The sequence below is a fragment of the Leopardus geoffroyi genome, chromosome C1, assembly GCF_018350155.1.
Source record: "Leopardus geoffroyi isolate Oge1 chromosome C1, O.geoffroyi_Oge1_pat1.0, whole genome shotgun sequence".
Lineage (NCBI taxonomy): Eukaryota > Metazoa > Chordata > Mammalia > Carnivora > Felidae > Leopardus > Leopardus geoffroyi.
In genome coordinates this window covers 26,777,807-26,801,901 of record NC_059328.1, presented here as the reverse complement: position 1 = coordinate 26,801,901, position 24,095 = coordinate 26,777,807, and the positions used below count along the sequence as shown (strand labels likewise).

The window sequence follows — 24,095 nt, the reverse complement described above, 5'->3', positions numbered from 1 at the left end:
CTGAGGTCAGATCATCCTTCCTCCCCTGTGACTCCTCACCTCTGACTCAGGCAAGAGCTGCATTGTACTCCCCACCTTGATCCTCACCTTCACCTACCTCAGGGGGTATCCTCTAGGATGCTACTGGTTGTGTCCTTCCTGCCTGCTGGGGCCCCTGGTGGTAGTATGACCAGGGGTGAGCTGGAGTGTCTGTGTGCTTCATCTTGGAGCCTGGGAACTTGTGTCAGCCCAGTAATGTTTCACTAAGGGCCCTTTAGTGCCAGGAGCTGAGGAGGCCAGGTGGAAGCTTCTGTCCTGTTGTTAGTCATCAGAGCAGGTGGCTGTCTCCCAGACTTCCAAGTCCTAAATTTCCAAGTTCTGGGTCATTTGTTCAGTTCCTTGGCTCCAGGTGGGTCTGTGCTAAAGCTCTTTGAAGTAATAATAGTAGGAAAACAATGCCCTTCTATCAGCCCAGGGCTTTTGAAAAATACTCCCCTCTCAACTCTTTCTTCTTATCCCCAAACAGCCTTGGGAAGCAGGCAGGCCAGGTTAAGCCATATGAAATTGTCAGTATTCAGTGGTTTTTGCTTTTTACCTATGAAAACAGCAGCTTCATGTAATTCAACTAAATACAATGCCAATTTACAGATGAGGATGTTGAGGTTTGAGAGGTGAATTGCATTTCTCATGATTTCACCCTGCTAATCAGTGGAACAGAAAGACTCCAACCTAGGTCTTTGGGTGATTTCAAAGAGGTGGGCTGGGCCAAGGTTAAAGAATAGTACTCCCTGGTGTGTTCTCTCTGACCCTGGGGGCACTGATCTTCACCTCACCCCAGCATTCCCTGACTGCTGGGGCTACTTCTGCACCCAGCTGCCAAGGCCTAAAAGGGAGAGAGGGGGAGAAAGAGAGGAGGGAGGGAAGGGAGAGGCTTCGTGAGTTGGCAGTGAATCAGGGTCTAAAAAGGGAGCCGGGAGGGCTAGGGTGGCAGGTGTTTCTAAAAGGAACATGAACATAGGATGAACAGCCTCAGATACAAGCCCTGCATCCCTCACTCCCACTGTCCCACTGATCTAGCAGATAGTGCCCACTGGCATTTTATGCCAGGGTGCTCATGTCCAAGGAGTGAATTTGTATGTAGCTATTGAATGATGGCCAGAGAAAGGACCTTAGAATTAACTTCGTCTAACCTCTTAATTATAAAGTGAGGACACTGAAGCCCAGAGAAGGGAGGGGACTTGCCCAAGGTCACACAGCAAACCTGTGTGTTCCTGGCTAGTCTTAGCCCAGGAACTTTCCAACCCCCCTTGTTGCTTTCCCTTCCTGGAATTCTCCCCCTTCCACCCCCATCCGTGCCCATCAGAGCTCAGCAGAGGGGATTTGAGAAGAATCAAAGACTAACTAAGCCTAAGGCTGTAGATCTTTCAACCTGGGGCCCTTTTCAAAAAGAGAGATAGATGTTATTGGGGATGGGGATTTGTAACCATACCCACCACTGAGTAGGCCATGGGTTTGTCTTGATACCTGCTGGTGAGGGGCTGGAGTTGCTGAAGGCCAGACTCCCAGACTTTTCTTCTGTGGCAGCTCGGCTGCTGCCTGGCACCTCACATCATCTCTCTCCAGCTGATGTTAGGGCTTGAGCTGGCTGAGCTCCATTTTCCTTCATCCCACCCAATTTCTGATGCATTTTGCCTCTAGCTGGCCTGACAATTCCTTATTTCATGGATTCCTGTTGGGTAGAGAAACTTCTGGGGCTTTTCTGGTTTGGGAAGGGTCTATAGTTACCCTTAAACCCTTTCTAATTAAACTTTCTGGAAGTCTAGGGGAAATGATAGGATAATTGTCCCCATTTCACAGATGGGAAGACTGAAATTCAGAGAGGGGCCTTCTATTTGGCTGTTTTTTGTTTGTTTGTTTTGTTTTTTCTCTTAGTCTACTAAGATCAGTAGAAGAGGTTCTTGGAGTGAGGCGATGAAGGGAGCAAATGACAAAAGAACCTTTTGTCTAGAGGGGCTTCTACCGACCCCTTCTAGTGTCTTATCATCCGCATGGTCAGGAAACCTTTCCAGAGTCTGATAATTATTCCCACTTGGTGGATTCAACGTGTTGTCTCAGTGGGAGTTGGAAGAACAGCTGTGTACCCTCCACTATACAAGCATTATGTCTTGATTCCTTCTTTACCCGCCCCCCAGTCTGAAGACTGCTGGCTCAGCGGGCCTCCTGCTGTCTGGGGAGTCTGGGTTTGAGCTGGGGTGAGGCAGTGGCACCATCGTTATGGTAACGAGCTGCCAGCTCATTGTTGCTAATAACTTGTCGAGTCCCTGGGCTCAAATGCAGCATGCCTTCCCACCAGCTCTTCTTCCCATGTCACAGAAAGAAAAAGTGAGGCTATGAGGGAGGGGGCCAGTAAATAAGGGCTTCTAGAGAAGTGGATGGCCTTGTCCTTGGATTGTAGCTAGAGAGCTGGGGGTAGGTCACTGGGGGGCTGATTTACACGTTTGATTACATAAGTTTGTGTATGATTGCCTGAGCTATTACATGTGAATACACTCAGAGCATTCTTGTATAGACCTGTACATGCTAGCTGACATGTTCATATGCTTCTACACAGCAACCCACATGTAAACATGCTTTCAAGTATCAGAACATGCTTGCACATGAATACTGCCTCTACCGTCTGCACATAAGTCACCCAAGAAATCTGGGTTTGTGGGGGTGTCCAGGTATGTGGGTGGGGATCTGATCTTTTTCTGATGCAGCTTCAAAGTGTCTTGTTAACAAAGGGACGGAATGGTACCAGGGTTCCTCCTTCCTTCCAGTCAAGAGCTGAGAATGGGAGTGGGCTGGGAATGATGTGGGGGGCTCAAACTCCCAGCTCCTGAAGGCCCCTGCCTCTGTGTCCTTTGAGCTCAGGTATCTCCTGCTCCCCTCACTCTCTGTTCTTTCTCATCCTCTCCTCTTCCTATGTGTAAATATTAAAGAGCTGAGCCTGCAGGGCTGATGTAGACATGGGGAGAGAATGAAATTAAAAAGGATTCCCTTGCCCCCATCTCGACACCCCCACCCCGCAGTCCCCCGCTACTGCCTCCTCCCCTTTCCCTTCTCCCCTCCCCTCAATCAGTGCTTCCACATGTCTCTCCTCCCCCCAGTCCAGATGGGAGCTGGCTCCTTCAGAAAGGGGGCTCAGATCAGGGTGTGGGGAGCTACCTGTCTCTGCCTCCCCCCACCACATCTGCCTACAGGGCTGGGAGCCCCCACGTGAGTATTTCTCTTATCTTTGGGGTGGTGGTTAAGAAGGAAAAGTGGTTTTTAGAACCAGCTGTGAGTGGCGTTGAGAGGCTCAGGGCTGAAAGGAGGTGGGTGGGGTCCTCTCTCTAGGCTCCCTCAGGGAAGCCTCGTGTCTGGGTTTCTTTTCTCTCTTTGGACATAGAAGGAAGGGAGCAATACCAGGTGCTCCCGGTGGACGGGAGCGAGTGTGGGATGGGCAGGGGAGAGGGGCTTCTGTTTTAAAGAGCACCCTTGTGTGGTGGGGTGAAGCATCCTGGGTTTCTGGGGACTGGCCCCTCAGAGTCGCTGGGAGCTGTCCCGAGTGCTGAACGGGACTCGGCGGGAATCTGCTTCTTCGGAACTGTCTTGGGTCTTGAATGGGGCTGCGTTGGGACCCGATGATGGAATGGTGACTAGGCAGTGCTGAGGGCTCACTAGAAAAATTCTCCCAGATGACCCACTTTCCAAGGAAGGAGTCCCTGGATGGAAAGATAGATTCTGGGGTCCTCCCTCTGTCTTTGCCCTCACAATTATTAGTGGTATTTGAGAAAAGGATTCCTCTTTTCCTGTTTCAGTTCCCCCTCCCCTTTCCAAAACCACTTTTCTGTTAGTATGGAGGTAGGAATGGAGGATGATATTGTGGCTGTGAGCTCTCTTCTGGATAGTTTTTAGTGCAAGAAGCTCAGGGGTATGGGCACCAGCTTTTCTCTTACTGGGTCCCAGAAGTTCAGACTCAAGACAGTTCTAGATTAGGAGAGTTTAGGTTTACTGGTTAGGCCTGGGGTAGATAGAGCTCAGGAGTTCAGGACAGTTTGATTGACTATGTGGTACTCCTTTGCCCGGCATACTTTGGAATTGAGGCAGGGGACAGTGAAATATTCTGCAAGCCTGTCTCATGCTCTGCCTACCCCAAACACAGCTCAGAGCAGCATTTGGGAGAGACTTTTGTTGGGGAGGAAGATTTCCAAGCAAAGGATTCAAGAGTGGGTGGGGTTGTTCAGAGCCACAGAGCAGAGAAGGAGGAAGCCACTGGAGACAGGGCAATGAGAAGAGGAAGATCTGGGGGAGAAACCCCTCCCCCTGAAATTAGGGGATAGGGTCTGGGTTTCAATCCTCAGCTTCCTTGGAAATCTTTTCCCCACTAACCTAGAGTTATCTCAGTTTTCTGGGTTCTTGGACTTCATCTTTGTAACTCAGAAGGGAATAGAGCAAGGCCTTATTTCTCCAGGTCCTTTCCCTTGTCATCCCAGGGGGATGAGAGCCAAATGTCAGGACATGCAGATGAGACTGTGGGGGAACAACAGGCAGGAGGGGTTGATGGCAGCTTCACTTCCATCCCCAAGAGCACAATCAAATATTCAAATGGGATCCTTCTTGAGGGGAGAGCAGAGAGGGTTCCAGATGATGCTGGGCAAAAACTGGGTGTGGCAGGGAGTTCAAGAAAAGGGGGAAGTATGTAGGGACCCCAAGCTGAGCCAGTTCATTCTTTCCCAGATGTGACTTCTAGTTAATAAGGAGCCCATCACCCATCATGGTTTTGATGTAACTCATCAAGATGATTCTGCTCTTCTCTAGCTGCTTGGGAGGAGCTGAGTTTTCCTATGCTGTGGGTGCTGGGAGGTGGTGGGTGTGGGTGTGGGTGCCTGTTTGGGGAGGGGAGGTGTTTGTGCTCCACTCAGCTCCCTTGGTTACATAACAGCTTTGATAAGACTTTACTTTGGATCTGCTGCTACTGCCTGAAGCAGTCACCCCTCCACCCCCACACGAAATACTGGATGTCCACCTCCCTCTCCCTGGCCCCTTGGAGAGTCCTGCTATTCATGATCCAATGTTCCGGCAGCCACTTTCCTGCTGGGAGGTGTCTTCAGCTTCCCTCCCTGCTCCCTACCCAGCTCCTGTTTTTTAAATACTTGCTTTTTTTGTTATCTTGAGCCAAGGTCATCATCTTTACATTTTGGAGCCTTGAGGTCCTCTCTTTGGCAGGGTCCTTGGGCTGGGGTGGAAGAGGTCCACTGAACATCATGAAGTTGCCCTCTAGGAAAGGAGAGGCATCTCAGGAGGTTTTAGGGCCCAGAGATATTCTGACTGTTCCTTCTTCTGCTCCAGTAACTGTTTTGGAGTCTGGGAGCAGTGGACCATATCCAGAGGTACTGGGAGGAAAAACTCTGATCTTGATATTTTCTCTTTATTTTCTCTTTTTAAATTTAAGAGTTACATATGTATATGGGGGTGGGGGTGGGAGCTGCCTCTTCGGTGGGTAAAAGTACACCTACTCCAAGGTGCACCTGCTTCATTGTTACTGATCCTCCAGGTTGCCTGAGGAAATATTGGTTACTACAGGCATCGGACAAAGGGATAACAGAGCCCATTTTTAGAATGACTTTTTTTCTGAGAGTGGGTGGGAATGGGGTGTGTCCAGGAGTGGGACATATCCTATTGATAGTAGGAACAACTTTCCAAATGGAGAAGTGGGAGACTGGCAAGAAAGAGAGGGAGTGCAAACCTGTGATGTCCTTTGGAGAGAATATGGACTCCTGGCTTTCTTCACAGGATAGAAGTCAGGGGATGGACTGTATATCTCTGCTCTTCCAGTGCACATGTATGTGTTTTTCTGCCTGTGAGTGGGTATGTGACTGTGGATATGTACACATATGCATGAGTATGGTGTATGAATGTGTTCAAACACATTAACGGACTTGTGTATAAGTGTTGAGACATGTATACATAAGTATATGTATGTATGACTTTATGTGCGCATCCACGTATATATGTGACTTTGAAGACAATTAATTAAACCTATGTGTGAGTGTGTGTGTGTATTGGGGTGCTCGCTCAACAGTGCATATGTGTTTAAGTTTGCATGTGAGCATGGGTGTGGGGACATATGTGCACACATGAATTAATAGCGTATGAATATATGCACTTAAGTTGGGTCATGTGAATAAATGTGACCGAGAGAAAGAATGAAAGAGAGAGAGAGATTCTGGCTGAACACTGGGGCTGTCCAAAAGTTGTTTTCCCACAGGCTTGAATTTGATCCACTCTGATGCCTGTGGCTCTTCTCCAGAAAGCAGCCTCTTTGAGATGTCTCAAATTTTCATGTTCCTCACTACCATCCATAGGATGTGGGTTTTCAGAGGAGAAACCTATACAGGCCTTGAGGATAGCTAAGTGAGGGAGTCGAACCTAAGCTGATCAGATGCTATGGCGCTTAGCAGTGTATGTGGGGAAAGAATATGGGAGATTAAACATTAACATGATCACAGACATTTCAAGAATCAAGCAGAACAAAGTAGCCTTGGTGGGTGAAAGGGGCAGGGATATTAGAGAGGCCTGAGTATGTGTATGAGTCTCACACGTGCAGGGCATGTGGCAATATGTGTGTATGTGTGTCTGTGTATATTACTTGTCTATGCTTCAGTATGCCTACCTTGACCTAAATGCACATTCTAACATGTACACACATGAATAAATCTACAGGAATGTATTTGTCACCATGTACTTACATGCTAACAAACATACATATAAACAGAGTATGCAGAGATATGTGGGCATATGCTAACACTGGCCTAATTGCACCTGGTGAGTGCATACATGTGCACCTCACTCACCCACTCACATGTTAACAACAGCCTGCAGATCGTCCCTTTTACACCACACGTGCCTCATCCAATGCATCCCTTCATTCAGCCAATGTTTATTTTATGCCTACGATCTGCTACAGTCTGTACTGGACACTGGGGATGGTCCTTGACCTCAGGTAACTTACAATCTAGGGAAGGTAAAAGACCTGGAACCAAGTAAGGAGAGTATTAAGGAAGGTGGTGCAACATAAGTGTTCGTTGGAGGTGGTGGAGACCTATAGAGAGGTTGGTCAGTTCTGGGGTGGGGAGGAGAAGGGTTTGGCAAAGGATCCATAGGAGAGGAGGCCCTTGAGCCACAGCCTGAAGTTAGAACAGGTATTCCCCAGGTGGACAACTGTAGGAAAAGGTGTTTCAGTGACAGGAAATGTCCTAGCTGGTCTCCCTATTTCCACCGTTGCCAGCCCCCTCCCCCACAGATTCTCCCCTGGAAAACCAGCCTGAGTAAGATGAGGTCCTGCCTTTCCAATGGCTTTTCATCTCAGAATGGAATCCAAAGTGCTTAGTGGGGCTTGAGTGACATAAATGCTGACCTCCCAGTCACCAGTGACCTCCCTGATCTCAGGTGTCATCCCTACAAGGGCTGCCTTTTGGTTCCACAAGAACCAAAGATGGTGAACACAGTCCCACCTTGAGGCCATTGTACTAACTTTTCCCTCAGCTTGAAACGTTCTTCCCCCAGATACCCATGTGATTTGCTCTCTTACTTTATTCAAGTCTTCGCTCAAAAGTCACATTTTTGGAGAGGCCTCCCCCACAGTCAATCTTGACTATCCCCTTGTCTTTCTGTCTCCTCACCCCACTCCATTATTAAATATCTTTGTTTATCATCTTTCTCGGAGTCAGGGAGCCAAGTCCGAGGCTGATCAGACGCTGTGGTGCTCAGAGGTGTATGTAGGGGATATATACCCTATACATTCTAATATACATGCTATAATACATGCTGTACTAGAATATAAACTTCTTCAGAATGGGAGCTTTGTCCGTTTTGTTCACTGCTGTATTTACTGTGTCCAGAGGAGTGCCTGGCTCGGAGTAGGTATTCAATACATATTTGTTGAATAAACACATTTTAGACAGATCACACTGGCAGCCAGTGAGGAGGATAGATGGGGGTTGGGCCAAGATGTGAGGTAGGGAGACCAGTTAGGAGCCTGCTGAAGTAGCTTTGGTGAGAACTTAGGATGAGGGCCGCTTTGATGTCGAACAGTGGAAGTAGAGGTGGATAAAAGGAGAGGCAATGTGTAAACACATGCATGCATGCACTCCTGTGCACACACATGCACACGTATGTATTTTGGCCAGTCAGATCTATTGTCTCAGCTGGAGACGGCCAAGGAAGAAAGTAAAAATGTCTTTATGTGTGTATGTGGTTTGCATGTCATGAACACCCCATGGCAAGCCGGACACCTTCCAGATAACCCTGGCTGACATTCTCCCTTCCTTTTGGGTCTTGTCACCACCACCCCACCTAGGCCTACCCCTGCCAGCCAGATTACAGAGGGCTGCTGTGTAGGGGTCCCTCTGGTTCCATTTGGTCAGTGATACAGGGCTCCTGCCTTAGGGAACAGGGTAGGGAACAACATTCTGGACAGGGAGAAGGGTCTTAGGAGGTCAGAGCCACAGAGACTTAGGACAGAGGCCCTGGGGTCTGGACCCAGACCCGGAAAGGACTCAGGGCTCTGGGCCAGCCTTCCTGAAGTCAGATATGGTGGAGGCAGGGCAGCCTCCTCAGCATTTTCCCTCCCCTCTTCCTCTCCCTGCTCCATTCTGGGTCCGCTCTCCTGGTGGGGTGGGTGCCTTGGCCAAGTATGGGCTCAGGAGTGAGTGGTTCCCCAGGCTGTGATGTGAATTCAGGTATGTGGGGGCATCCAGGGAAAAGGGACCCGTTTTCCAGAGGACGGGGGGGGGGGGGTTGGTGGGGGTGGTAGGGGAGGAATCTCTCGGAGAGTCTCAACTTTGGCTGTTTTCCCCTCTCCCAAGAGACACGGGGGAATCGCGCCGGTGTAGCAGAGTGCGGGACTGAGGTTAGACCTCAGGCGGGGCTGGTTGGCGGCCGGCGGGAAGGGACTGAGACTCGAGGCGTGGGGCAAGCCGGGAGGAGGGCCGGTGAGAAAGGGGAGAAGTGGGAGTGGTGGGCCAGCCCCGCCCCGTGCCGCTCCCCGAACTGGGGTAGGGCCGGTTAAGGCCTACAGCCCTCTTTGAGCTGCTCCCCCAGACCTCCAGGCTCGCGCCCGGGTTGCCTCATCCCCCCGAGGCGAGTGCTAGAGCCCCCTGCAGGCTCTAGGTGTCTGGGGGCCTTCTGCCAATCTCCTCTCCATCTGGACTAGGGGCGGGGGCGCTGTCGCCGCTCCCCTCCCACCTGGGCTCCGAGCTTGGGGGTTGGGCCGAAGCTGCCGCCAGAGCCGCCCACCTGCCCGCGGTGTCATGGCAACGACTCTGCCCACGTGGACGAAGAGGAAAGGGAGAAGAGAGGAGGTATCACGACAGACGTGAGGATGGGAGGAGGCTCCTCAGGGTCCTATGTGCTGGAGCCCCCACCCTGCCCGTGGTTTGGCCCTAGCTGCTTTCACCCCAGGGCCCCCAGGGCAGGGTGGGGCTTGAGCTCCAGTCCTGGCCTCTGAGTGCCCGTGCCCTTGGGTGTCCTGAGTAATGCTGATGACCTTGGCCTCCTGTGCTGGGGGTCTCCCTGGCAGCGTCCTGGGGGAGATGGGGCCGGGCCGTGGCATGTGCAGATCTCTCCTCACCCCACCCGACAAGTCGGGGATGGTGCCTGGGGCTGAGGGGATGAGAGCCCGACCTACTTCTCCATTTTCTCACTATTTTTCAAAAGGAAAATGACCCACTTTTCAGCCAATGGGACTGGGGCCTGCTCCCAGGCTGATTCCGTGAGCCCCCCTGCCCAGGCCTCTGCCCCATTCTCAGCCTCTTAGCCACGTGCTGGACCCACTTCCTGAGGGAAGCAGGTGCACCTGTGTGGAGGGGTCCTTCCCTGCCATCTGCATCAGGCTGTGGAGGGACCTGCTCTGAATGAGGCAGGGGTGTGCTAGGCCCCTACCGATGGTAGGATCAGCCCCACTTTGGGCGGACCCCATTGGCAGCCACAGTCCTGGGCAGTTTGAGTGTCTGTCCGCTATCCCCATGCACTCCCAGGATGCATCTGTGGAGGGGAAGGGAGGGGCCTGGGGGGGGGGCACAATCCTCTCACTCTGTATCAATGGATGGTGGTAGGCTTTCTCCTCAAGCATGGAAAGGGAGAGCCTGTGGCCCTTGAGAACCATGTCTGTCTGTCTGTCTGTCTGCCGGCCTGCTAGAGCTCCTCCCCGAGAGCACTCCTGGAGGGTTCTGTCCATCTCTTTCTTCCCAAGCCCCTCCCCCTCTCTAGGATATTGGTTTGGGCCTCAGAGCCCCCTCCCTCCCTCAGCTATATTGGCCTGGGCTGGCTTGGGGGGGTGATTAGGGATTTAATTATTTAGTTTCTCCAGCTCAATAGATTAATTCCATCCATCACAGGCAGGCTGAGCCTTCTCCCCCTTTCAGGACTGCCTGGCCAACCCCAGAGGGAGGGAGCATCATTGCTCACCTGGGCCTAGTACTGGATCTGGGAACAATGGATAAAGTTCTTGTTGGGGGAGGATTTGGTGTACGACATTGAGCAGATGTGGGTGCCTGAGTGATGTGGAATGAACATGTATATTTGTTATTTGGGGATAAACATGTGAATGAACCTGTATGTGAGGTTTGCATCTGTGCAGCTTCTCTGTGTAGAAGCATCAATGTCCATTGGATAAAAATGCAGATGTGTGAACCCTTGTGGGAACAAGTTTGTGTGTATTTGTGCACATTATGTAGATGATGCCTATATATATGACAAATGCCACGTGAATTGTGTTGGATGATATGCATGGCTGTGTAATCTGACTCTGGATGAGCACATATGTTAAACTGTGAATAAGCAGCCTTGGCAACATGTGCCCATGTGCGAGGGAGGGATAGCAGGGATGGAGGTTTTCTGAGGCTGAGTGATGAGTCAGGACACACTGGGAGTCCTCTTGGGGGCCTCATCAAATCCATTTGGTCAGAGAGACATGCTACTTTTGACCTGCTTGGGCTTGGTCTCCCAGTGGTTGAGAATGTTGGGCCTGGACTCAGACCAGATTTCAGTTCCTCTTCCTCCACCCCTGTGACCTTGGGCAATTTTCTTTATATTTTTCAATGAGCCTCAGTCCCTCATCTGTAAAATGGGAGTAAAAATGGTACCCACTGCAAAGGAGAGTTTGCGAGGATTGCATAAAGATATGCATCAAAAGCACTTGACACAAAGCCTGCTCCGTTGTAGGCATTCACAGAGCTGCACCTTGGACTTCAGAGTTGAAAGGCAGCAGAGGTTGTCTGTCTGAAATGGGTTCAGTGCTTGAATCCATTCTATAGCATCCCTCCAAAGTGGCCCTCCAACTTCTGCTAACATGCTTCCCTAGACAGAACATGCCCCGTTCTTCAGGAAACCCACATCACCCTGGTCCAGCTCTGCCTGCTGGGGAGTTCTGATCCAGCTGCAGGCAGTCATTTCCCTGCTGCCACCTTCTGTCTCTCCTCTACGCCCTGTGCCCCAGCTGAGGGGTACTACTTCTTGATGGCTCAATCACTTACTGAGCGTCTATTATATGCCAGGTCTTGTCCATACAGAAACAGATCGGATGAATCCTGGTTTTCAAGGAGCTCACAGGCTACAAACAAATATTTACCCTATTGGGTTGAAGTATGGGGCCTAAGAGGAGATAGCAACTGCTGTGTCCTGGGATTGATGGGGAGGGCACTCGTAAGTAAGTAAGGTTTCTTGGAAGAATGGATACTATTCTTCGGAGGGCAGAGCTGGGAGGGCAGGCCTTCCATACGGAGGGATCTCACAGTCTGTACTGTCTCCTCTCCCCATGCTGTCTCCCACTGTGGTTGTGGCTCCTGCTAAGCCTAGAAATCCAGAGAGGAGAGCAGAGGCTAAGGTACCCTGGAGGCTGGGACAGGATCAGGCAGTGGTAAGGGGTGGGAGGTGTTACCACGTGAACTCTGGCAGTCAGCCGACCAACCAGCCTTCATGGGGGCCCTGTGTGTGACTCCCCTGTAGGAGAAACCCAGAGGAGGAGACAGGTCTTGATGCAGGCAGCCCCCGTCCAAGCTGACACAGAGAGCTTACAGGACAGTGTGCTAACTCAGGAGGCAGACCTAAATTCTGGACTCCATGAGGAGACCAGACATCTGGGCCAGATGGTAAGAAAGGCCATGGGCCTGGCCTGCCTGAGAAGCTGCTGCCCAGTGGACCCTTGCCATGGGCTTGGGATCCTACCTGTTGTTCTCTAATGGCTCTGGCAGGGTGAAATCTGGCAGCATCATGGAGGCCAGAGCAGCAGCAGCCCAAATTTTATCAAACACCTACAAATGGCAGAAGGTGCTGGGGTGCTAAAGTCAAAAGAAGCCACCATATGGAGACATAAGTGTCAGCTGCCTTGGTTAGATCAGCTTGTTTACTCATTGCCACAACCTTAGGAGGTAGGTATTATCCCTATTTTACAGATGAGCAAATTGGGACTCAGACAGATAAGCAAATTTTTCAGCATCATGCAGGTAGGCTGCAATATAATGGTTTGAGGCAGATGATTGTCTTTCCAATACCCAGCAACAAGGGATCTTTCCCTTTCAGATCCCTGGCGTTGGAAGAGAGACCACCATCCCTGGCTTCAGGGTTTGGTGGGTCTGCAAATCAAGGGCCTCTAGTCTCAAATGCCACTATCTTTGGCCGCCGGGGCTGCTCTGCTATCTTCAGCATGCTCAAGGTGTAGGAAGTCTTCCAAAGGAGCTCAGGCAAACAGAAAGTCCTGGGTGAAACATGAAACAAATGAGTTTCCAGGGCACCCATTTCTGATCCAAACCTGAGTCAGGTATGGCTACAGCCTTTGCCCAAGGCCATTTGAGAATGGTCTTAGAGACCCTGCTTCCAGACCTCACACACTTTAGTGGTTTCTCCCTCATTATCAATAGGATTGATGAACAGTTTGCCTGTATTATCTTAATCCTTGTGACAATGCAATGAGAAAGGAACTATTTTTTGCCCCCATTTGGAAGTTGAGGTGAAGAGAGCTCAAGAGAGATGAAGGGCCTTCCTTAAGCCCACATGTCTGGTAAGTGGTGGACCTGGGACATGAACCCAAATAGTTTAACTCAAGTCCCACAGTCTCTCTGACTAGCTGCCTCTGACCAGGGTCCTCTAGAAGTCTGGTCCTAAGAGTCCTGCCTTACAGCAGTGGGCAGGCATGACTTCCCCCAAAGGAGGCTTCTGGAGATCTTCAGGAGGGGGAACATGGACATGACAAGGCAGAAGAGACTGAGAATTGGTTCACTTGGCAGGAAGGGAGGAGCAGGCCAAAAGCAGTTGGCCATGGCTGCAATCAGGAAGGAGGAGGGGGTGGTGGAGACCAGGCTGAATTGTGTCCCACAGGGTCTTTGGCAGCCCTGGAGAAGGAGGAAAACTGAACTTTGCTCTGGTGTCTCTTGGCTATATGGCCCCAGCTGGGAGAGGAGCTGGAACCCAGAGAGTCTGAATAAAGAGACCTACTTGGTGTGGGTGGTGGACCCTGAGCCCTGAGATTCCCTCCTCAGAGTCTCATTCTTTTCTGCAGTGTGGGGAGAGTCATTTTCCCTACTCTTTCTTCCTCTTTCTCCCAAATGCCTTCCTTGAACTGTGCAAAGGGGCACATCTGGAGAGACCCAGATGTAGCTAGAAAAAAACCCATCTGTATCTGCCCAGTTGAGAGGGGCTAGATAGGTACGGTGAGCAGGGCTGGGTTTGGAGGCTGGACTTCTAATACTAAATCCTTCAGGGGCTCTCTAAAGCTTTTAGATGGAAAGGAGTGGAGGTCCTTTCTCTGGGCTATTGGGCACAGGAGTAGAGTGGATGAGGGTAGCAAGTGAAGACTTTCATTCATACAGATACACAGATATATATGTCTATATTTGTATATCTATATATTTAGTTTATTTTTTGAGAGAGTTTATTTATAGGGAGAGAGAATGAGTGGGGGAGGGGCAGACAGGCGGGTGGGGGGGTAGAGAATCCCAAGCAGGCTCTGTGCACTGTCAGCACAGAGCCCAGTGGGCTCCGATGTGGGGCTTGAACTCACAAACCGTGAGATCATGACCTGAGCCGAAATCAAGAGTTGGACACTTAACCAACTGAGCCACCCAGGTGCCCCCATGAAGATATTTTTTTGAGCACCTGTTAATGTCAGGCATTGTTCGAGACACCCAGAATGCTGCAGCACATGAAACAGACAAAGTCCATGCCATCCTGCAGCTTATGTTCTACTATCAGGAGACATACTGTAAACATGTAACAGATAAAGAAAATAATCTCAAAGAACAATAAGTTCTATGAAGGCAATGGAGCAGGCTGATGTAGAGCGTACCTGGGGGATGGGGCTCAACTTTAGTTAGTGAGTGGTCAGGGAAGGCCTCTCTGAGCTGAGACCTGAAAGATGAGGCAGAGGAAACCATGGGAATATCTGGGGCAGAGCGTTCCAACAGAGAGAACATCAAGTGCAAAGCCCCCTGAGGTGGGATTTTCAAAGAGATTATAGGTAGTGTGGGTTATTCACAGACTGAGCACTGTCCAATGGGTCAGGAGATGGATTTAGACTTGCCTCTACCTAAATGTCTCGAGTGTTTTGGGGCAGTAAGCCTGTTTTCTGTAAAATTCCTACCCTAACCCCCCAGGAAGACTTGATTAAATAAAGCAATAAAGGGGAATGAAAAAGACCCCAAGCCTTCCTCCTAATATTCTGTTCCTCCTTCCTTCTCCATTTTCTGGGGGCAGTAAGTGTAGGAAGTTTTTCTCTGGGGTCCTAAGGGCTGGTGGTAGGATTGAGAGAGGTCAGGGACAAGGGCACCAGCCCAGCTACAAGAGATGCTGCCAAAGGCAGCTGGGCAAAGCCAAGTGTTGAAATGGTCAAGGGGGCTCAGGCAGAACTGGATGCAGGAGGAGGCAGACAGCTGGGGGAGGAACGCCTACCCATGTACACAGGAGTATGGGCTACAGGTCATTGGCTGTGTGTTAAGGCTCCCCAGTAGTGAGCCCCCGCCACATATGCTGCTGTTAGGACAGGGGGTGGTGGAGGACCGGACAGGAAAACTGAAGCAGAATCCTGGCCATGCTGGTTAAGTTGACACAGGGAAAGGGGATGGGTAGGCAAAGCCTGAAACTTGCAGAAGCCCAGGACTACAGCAGCAAAATGAGTTCCAGGCCTTGCTTGTGGCAAGCTCTGTTGTGTTGGAACTGGTATGGGGATGACCTCATAGGTTCCAGTGTGAGGGGACTAGATAGGGCTGATCCCCAGCAAGAGAGCAACTGTACCCCTTTGCTGCCATCTGGACCATTGTGTCCAGCGTGTAGCTCTCCCAGACAGCTTCGTGGGGGAGGCATGAATCGGTTAACATTTGATTTTTGAAATCTTTATCTTTGCTTTGCCCAAGGCATCGCTTTGTGTCTACCTCTGAGACATTGGCTTTTGCCAAACACGTCTGGCTCCCTGGTGCCCAGGTGTGGACAGCCTTGACTAAGAACTGCTTTTTTCCCAGCAGAATACCTTTGGTCTCATATGGTTGTCCTGGAGAGATTAAGTGACCCACCCAAGGTCACACTGTAAACCAATAGAGGAAGTTAAAAAAAAATTGAAAGGACAGATAATGAGAGCTACTTTTATTAAGTATTCTGTACGGTACAAGGGCTTTAAAGACTGCACTTTGTTAACCATCACATCACTATTACCTTTCTGATGGTTCTATTATTATTGCCATTTTACAGATGAGAGGCTAAGACCTGCCCAAGGACACACAGCAAGTGAGTAAGTGGAAAGGGACTTGAACCCAGAAAGTCTGACAACAGAGTCTGCACCCATAAGTGCTTTGATCCAGGGAATTTGTGAGTTGCCTGGGTCTCAGAAAATGAAAAGCAACTGATTTGGCTGGGCAGGGCCCTGGGGGAAAGAAAAAGAAAACACTCTGACTCTTTCCTCTGCAGCCCTTTTCCTTCCTCCATTTTCCATTCTTTTTCTGGAAGGTAATTGCTTGGGGCAGTGACAACCTCCTGGCGAATTACACAGCTGGTTTCCCAGTGAGATTTGTAACAACAACCCCGCCAGCCTGGCGGCCCGCAGCAAGTTCCGGTTTAAGAAACTAATTGCTGGATTGTGTAGTTGGTGCTAAATTGGGTAATTTCTTGGTGACGGCATGTGTGCCAGTTCTTCCATTCCCAGATAGATTCGAGCTGCATCAGAGAATTTGTCATACACGGCACCCTCCCAGACTCCTCCACTCTCCACTTCCCGAGCTAGCACAGGCAATTGCAAAAGTGGCTGTTTCCCTGGGCCCAGAGGTTCATCACCTGAGCAACTCTCTGTGTCCTGGGATAGTAGAGAGGTGACTTCATGCAGTAAGATGGGGAACATACCACCAGCACCTAGAATTGTCATAGGGCTTCAGGGAGCTTCCTTTACTCTGTACTTATCTGACCTTGGACTTGGAACAAACTCAGTACTCATCTTTGGGGAAAAGGCTAAACCATATACCACACTCTGGTTTGCTCTGGAGTGTGTGGGTACGTGTGAGGTTTTTGTTTGTTTGTTTTCTTCTTCTTTTGACAAATTCGCTTTCATTACTGTGTTTACTTCAGAATGGCTTTTAATAAGGGTGTCTTCTCTGGGCTGAGAGCACAGGTGGGAGGAAAGCTAAGGTGTTGGGGTGAGGCAACACTGAGTTTGACTTTGGGTTTTACCACCAACTCTGTGACCCAGGACAGATCAGTTAGCCTCTCCCAGCCTCAGTTTCTTTTTCTGTGAAATGGAAGTGGGGGGGATAGTACCGATCCCTTGGAATAATTGTGGAAATTAAATAAGATAAGTGAAATGCTCACATTCACTCAACAAACACCTGCCATATGCCAAGCATCATTCTGGGGGGGTGGTGAATAAGATGGATGAAATTCCTACACTCACATGGAGCTTACAGTGTAGTGGGAGAGACAGACAATCTCCAAATCACACACATTGAAAATGGTAATGATATAAGAGCTATACAGGTGCCTAATGCCTTGAGAGCAAACAGCAGGGAGATCTGACCTAGTCGGGGAGGCCAGAGAAAGCTGCCCCGAGGAAGCAACAACGGGGCTGAGATCTGAAGGGTGTGTAGGAGTTAACAAGGCAGAGGTGGGCGGGAAAAGCTTTCTGGACAGGGGGAACAGGTCCCTGATGGGATCATGGGATTGCAAAAAGAGTGGCCTGGTTGGAGCAGAGAAAGCAAGGGGGAGCATGTTGTGAGAGGGTGTTGGAAACGTAGGAAGGGCTGGACCCTGCAGGCCTTGTTGGACAGGTTATGGTGTTTTATCTTAAGAACATCAATAAGCCAATAAAGAGGTTTAAGCAGAAAAGTGACAATATCAGATTTCTGTTTCCAAGTGACCATTTGGATTGGAAGCTGGGTAGGAAAGGAAGCAGGGAGACCAGTTAGGAGATTTTTCAGATGCTCAGGCAGGAGATGGTGTTCTGAGTTAGGTGGATTGGTTAGTGGTGCTTTCTACTTACAAATACAGAAAACCTGGCCAACGATGGTTTAAATAAAGAAGAGTTTATTTCTTACCACATTTAGGCCCAGAGGAAGGCAGACGGCTTATGTTGGTTCCATGGCTCAATGACTCCAGGACTAGCATTTCTGGGATTCTCTAGGCCTTTCTCTCATGGTGGCAAGACAGCCCACCTTAGCTCCAGGCTTCATGGTTGTATTCAAGCCTAGAAGAAAGGGAGGAAGGATGGTACTAACAAGCTCCACCCCTTTTATCACAAAGGCAGAATATTTTCCAGAAACCATCAGAGTTTTATGTATGTATCATTAGCCAAAAGTGAATCCTGTAGCCTCTAGTTACAGGTGCTGGGAAGGGGGAAGGGAGGTTGAGAGTGAGTTTTAGCTAGGCAGCCAACCATTGTTGGTGGATATGGAAATAGTGGGCAGATCTATTTTTAGGAAGCAAAATCCATAGGTCTTGGTGATAGATGGAATTATTAGTCCCCTCCTTGCTTGTTTTGCCTCTCTATGGATTAGTATATAAGGTGACAGCAGGAGAATGTGATGGTAAAGCATACCATATAAGAGGAAGCCTGTATAATCCAATCTACATCAATGGTGTCTTTTCTTTAGGAAATCCATAAATTGGGTATCTCCTTCCCCCAGCAGTTTGCATTTGATCATAGTTTAGTATTTGGACATTGGGGATTTTGCAAATTCAGAATAAAGCATTCACATGAGGGATTACATTGTGTAATCTTTTAGAGTTCATAAAATGGTTTCATATACATTTTATCATTTGATATTAAGATCCTGGGAGATAGATGAGTGGGCATCTTCTGGTCACTTGTCTAGTGTCACACACCTTCTGGTCTCAGAGCTTGTACTTTTTCCACTACCCAGTGCTACCCTATAGGACATGGGTAGTTTGTCTGAAGAGAAGCCCATCTCCCCTGAGACTTAGAGCTGGGAGAACATGGACTGATGCTAAAGGGACTGAAGTTTGATAATCTTGATGGAGGTTCAGAGGCTTCGCAGCAGCACCTGTGTGAGGCGGGGCCAAGGAGTAGGGGGAGCCTGGGCACATCTACCCTTGGTAAGCTCAGCATGACACTCCTTGATGTGACCACAAACAAAGCAAATGAGATGGTCTGACTCACTTTTGTGCTGTGAGTCTCAAACGTGGGTCCTGCCTGGGCAAGAGGAGGAGGATCATGATGTGGATGAAGGACCAGGCTATCAAAATTTCTTTCCAAAGCAAAGAGATGCTTCCAAGAGCTTTTCCAACAACTGCTTGTGAGGCCTCTTGGTCTGAAGTCACTTCTGCTTCCCCAGAGAAGGGCAGTGGAGAAGAATTGTTATCTAGAGCCAAGCAGTTGATATCTGTGAGGTCACCCCAGGTTTTCTCCAGGAAAGGTAACCAACAGCTTTTCCAGTCCAGGCCACAGGGTGGGCCAGGGGCTGGGCATGTCTCACCCTCTCCTCTGTGGAAGATTTCCAGGAGACTCCACCATTGTCTCCATTGTCTCACATTCCTCAGGGTCAGGAAGTTCTTCCTGATGTCTGACTGTGTCTCTTCCACTACTATTAATCATGCCTGCAAAGCTAGCTCTTCTTCCTGACATCCCTGTGTCTAATAATGGCATCATTAGTCTTCCAGTCACGGCTGCTGCAAACTTCAGAGTTGTCTTCCTTCCTGACTCTCTCTCTCTCTCTCCCACCTCATCCCAGTATTTGCCAAACCCTAAATGTCTGCTGGAACTCCCACAGCCCACCCCTAAGAATTCCTTATTTGCCCACCTCTTCTGCCTTTGTGCCTCCTGTTTCTTTCTCTGGGAATTCTCTCTCCCCCACCACTTTGTCTTCAGAATACACAGCCATCTTGTTCTCCATCCCAAACACATCGTTCTCTGGGAAGCCTCCTCACTCTCCCTCTATTAAATCTGTTCCTGTCTTCATCTGAACTAGCATAATGTTTTGCTACCCCTTTCTAGTCCAGTCATTTATTCATCTACTTGGTGGACAATTTATTAAGCACCTGCTCTGGACAAAGCCCTGAGTGAGGTGTTGGAGATTCAGAGATAAATAGATATGGTTCCTACACTGCAAAAGACCACTTTCTAGTTGAGAGGACAGAAACTGAAACAGACAATTTCAATGCAGTATTATGTTTCTTTCATGGGGGAACCCAGGGTGTTATGAAAGCCCAATAGAGAGATATAACCCAGAATAAGAGTACAGAAAGTCTTTAAGGGACGGTGAAGCTTCATCTGGATAAGTGTTAGCCAAGAGAAAGGGTTGAAGGGTGTAGATGGAAGGAGATTCTAGGAGGAGGGTACAGCTTGTGCAAAAATATAGCGACCTAAAATAACCCTGTCATGTGGGATTGGTCCCTTGTTAGACTATAAGCCTCTCAATGACAGAGACCACACTTAAATCACCTCTACACACTTCTTACTTAGAGTCTTACTTATGGTAGCTGGTCAACAAATATTTGTGGAATGGAGTTATATTTGAGGGCAATGGAGGAAAAAAAAAAAAAAAAGCAGTGGCTCAGCACCATGGACAGATCACACAGACACCTGCAGTTGGAGGTAGTCCAACCTGTAAGCTCATTTGCATGTATTTGCATAATGAAGCCACCTTCATTTCCCGGGGGTCCAAAGGCTCTGCATCATGGGGGATCTAATCAGTCCTGGTTTGGGGGGGTTGGGAAGGGAAACTGTCAAGGCCAGAGGCTGGTCCTCTGAGGACTCTGGGAGAATGTCTTTCTTCCTTTCCTCACTACTCTTCTTTTCCATCAGGAGCCAGTGGTCCTGAGCCTTCTGAAGTTAGAATTCTGTTTGGTGGTGGGGATCCTGACACCAAGGATGGGAAACCCCGGATGGTGAGTTGTAGGAGCCTGGGAGATGAGGAGTAGATTGAGGTTCTGAAATCAGAATGACTTGGGTTATTCTGGATGCAACCTGAAACAGTGGATATGGAGAGGTGGTGGCGGGGAGGAACGGAGGATGGGTCTCGGAGGTGCTGCTGTCTGGAGTCTTTGAGGCTGTCATCCCCTCCTAGTCAGCAGATGGCCCAGGAGCCTGGTCTAGGATGAGGGAGGGCGCCGTCTGCCAGCTCCTCAGTCCCTGTCCCTCCTGCTGACACCCCCTCCTGCTGTAGCTCCTGTCCTGGCAGCTCTGGAGTCCTGATTGGAGGCAGTTCTTGCTGAGAGCTGACCTCTCTGTCCTGTAGCCTTGGCAAGCCTGGGATGGGGGCCAGGGGCACTGGTTCCAACGGTTTCTCTCCACCACCTCCCTGCCCTTCCAGCCTACTGTTCCTGGGAGGAGGAACTCCTGAGTTCCAATCCCAGTTTAGGATTTAGATGCTGCCTTGTACAACCAACATTCTTCCTCTTTATGGTTTCTCCTCCCTGTGTGACTCCCCTACAGTGGAATGGGGGTGGCCAATGGGAGTGAAAGGCAAAAGGGGAAATTTCACTGGGGAACACTTGGAACCCAGAAGAAGAAGAGGCAGTCATCTTAGGTTATTCCTTCCTGTCTCAGCCCTGGAGTGGGTGGGTGGGGGGGGGGTGTGGGAGGGAGGAGAATGAGCCTGCAGCCAGATGGAAGGAACTGGGTGTGGAAAGAAGGGGAGGGGGTGGGTATGTAGATGCAGGTCCAGCGTTCTCTTTGGTTGCTGCTGCTAGAGGCCATGACCCTGAGGCCTGGCTCCTCGAAGCAGTGGGTGTGGGTAGGGCTGGGGCAGAGGTGTGGCTCTGGATCAATTTGCCTACAGCCAGTTTGTTGAAAGCTAGTTCACCTAATGACTGGTTTCATATATATATATATATATATATATATATATATATATATATATATATATAGTCTGTTTGGGTATCCTTTTATTTTGGGTACCCTAAGGATTTTTAGAAACTCATTTGGCTGAGGGTATTTTATCTTGTGAATAAGTATTTATCAAATTTGCAGCATTTGACGAACGATGGCATTATTTTGTGCCCTTGTGTCTTTGTCTAGTATGACTGTTTTAAGGAATTTGAAGCTCATTTGTGGAAAGATAGTACAATTAATTACAACAAATTGATATGCGTTACCTAAAGGGATACTGGAATACCTAATAATAGATAGTTTTAGGTGAAGTGGCCTGTTGTTCATTCCAAATCCTTTTTCTCTTTATTTTCCCAGGAGGTTCCTGGGGCCTGGCCCCCAACACTATGAAGAACCCTTGCTGAGGCCATGAGGGGTTACCATGGCGACCGCGGTAGCCATCCCCGCCCAGCCCGCTTTGCCGACCAGCAGCATATGGACGTGGGCCCAGCTGCCAGGGCCCCGTACCTGCTGGGCTCCGGGGAGGCCTTCTCCACCGAGCCCCGCTTCTGTGCCCCGAGAGCTGGCCTGGGACACCTTTCTCCTGAAGGGCCCCTGAGCCTGAGTGAAGGGCCATCAGTAGGCCCTGAGGGAGGGCCAGGGGGGGCCGGGGTTGGGGGGGGGAGCAGCACCTTCCCCAGGATGTACCCCGGCCAGGGCCCCTTCGACACTTGTGAAGACTGTGTGGGCCACCCTCAGGGCAAGGGTGCCCCCCGCCTGCCTTCTACACTCCTGGACCAGTTTGAAAAGCAGTTGCCAGTTCAACAAGATGGCTTCCACACACTCCCATACCAGCGAGGTCCAGCAGGGGCCGGGCCCGGGTCAGGGCCAGCGTCTGGCACTGCCCCGGAGGCCCGCAGCGAGAGCCCCAGCCGCATCCGGCACCTGGTTCACTCTGTGCAGAAGCTCTTCGCCAAGTCCCACTCTTTGGAGGCCCCAGGGAAGCGGGACTATAATGGGCCCAAGGCTGAGGGAAGAGGTGGCTCTGGAGGAGACAGCTACCCCGGCCCGGGCTCTGGAGGCCCCCACACCTCCCACCACCACCATCACCACCACCACCACCACCACCACCAGTCCCGGCACGGCAAGAGGAGCAAGAGCAAGGACCGCAAGGGGGACGGGCGGCACCAGTCCAAGGCCGCTGGCTGGTGGAGCTCTGATGACAACTTGGACAGCGATAGCGGCTTCCTAGCGGGTGGGCGGCCCCCTGGGGAGCCTGGTGGTCCCTTCTGCCTGGAGGCTCCAGATGGGTCCTACCGGGACTTGAGCTTCAAGGGGCGCTCGGGCGGGTCGGAAGGCCGCTGTCTCGCCTGCACTGGCATGTCCATGTCACTGGATGGACAATCGGTCAAGCGAAGTGCCTGGCACACCATGATGGTCAGCCAGGGCCGGGATGGATACCCAGGGGCTGGGCCAGGCAAGGGACTCCTGGGTCCGGAGGCCAAGGCCAAAGCCAGGACTTATCACTATCTGCAGGTGAGGCTTTGGTGGGGGTGGGGAACAGGGTCCTCAGTCCTCATTGAGGTTGTCACCCGGGGAGCTATCAAAGGGGTTGGATGGGAGTCAGTTGTCCCCATGATGGAGGCCTGGAGGCAGGGAGGTTCTGCCTGGCCTCACTGTGTCACCTTGAGCCCCTTTTGGGATCTTGGTTTCTCCATTTGTACAACGAAGAGGCCCTTCTATTCTGACATTATATGTCACTGCCAGGAAGACCCCCCTTCGACCTGCTGTTTGGACAAGCTGTGCTGGCCTCTGTCTCATGAGCTCGGAGGCAGAATGAGGTTGAGGGTAGGCAGTGGACAGGACAGTGTGGTACTCCCTGGCAGTTGCTTCCCTTGAGATTAGAGGTCAGCAGTTGGAAAGCAGTTCTCCTGCCCCCAGGCCTTCTCCAGACCTCTTTTCTGCTCAGATCTGGGTGGTCCAGATACTGTTTGAATATGAAGGTCAGTTATTTCCAGAATGTGCCTGTGCTGGGGTTTGTCATTCTGGGGTGCCTGCAGTAGGACACCACAAGGCTGTGGAAGAGCCTTGGGAGTCTGTCCTGTGGGTTTTCCTAGGCTGGGGACACACTGAAGTCTGAGGCCCAGATACAACACCAGGGCAGGGCTTCTAGGGAGTGGATTGTGCCCGTGATAGTTGGCATGCTGTCTCCATCCTGTCTCACCACTTGTGTGGTCTCTGCAGGTGAGGCGAGGAGTTCTGACTCCTCCTTATGGAGCCCTTATCCATCCCACACTGTCCCCTCTCCATCTTCTCACTGAGGTGGGATCGGGTTCTTTTCACCATCTTCTCTCTCAACCTTCCTTTTCTCTGCCTCAGGATCCTCTCCCATACCCCTCATACCCCTGGCTTGCTTTTTTTTTTTTAAGTTTCATTTATTTTATAATCTCTATGCCCAAGATGGGGCTTGAACTCATGACCCCGAGATCAAGAGTCACATGTTTTTCCTACTGAGCCAGCCAGCCAACCCCCCCACCCCACCCCACCCTGGACTTACTTTCTTGAGGCCTCCCATGGGTTTAGGAGGAAAAGTCATTACAAGGTCTGGAAGTCCTTAACTCTAAGTCTAAGCAGACTTAGAGTTATCCCCCAAACCCACATTCCACGTGTTTAATCCACAGTCATTCATTCAGTGAGCTTTCCTGGGTGCTGTGGATATAAAGACGAAGACACAGACGCTGCTTGTGAGGAGCCCACAGGGTCGAGGTGGGATTGACAAGGAAGCAGGTAGAATAGA

General features: G+C 50.3%; 1 protein-coding gene across 4 annotated transcripts in view; it reads left to right on the top strand.

Moving 5' to 3' along the window:
* DLGAP3 (DLG associated protein 3) overlaps positions 1-24,095 on the top strand; it is a 62,467-nt gene that overhangs the window by 953 nt on the left and 37,419 nt on the right. Inside the window, exons 1-3 of one of the 4 annotated variants that reach the window (XM_045476633.1) lie at positions 3,134-3,237; positions 20,294-20,376; positions 21,677-22,834. In XM_045476633.1, coding sequence (XP_045332589.1) covers positions 21,728-22,834 — 1,107 coding nt within the window. In that variant the 5' untranslated portion in view covers positions 3,134-3,237; positions 20,294-20,376; positions 21,677-21,727. Of the gene's footprint in view, positions 1-3,133; positions 3,238-15,749; positions 15,775-20,293; positions 20,377-21,676; positions 22,835-24,095 lie in introns of those variants that run through there. The other 3 variants (XM_045476632.1, XM_045476631.1, XM_045476634.1) reach the window with 3 other exon arrangements.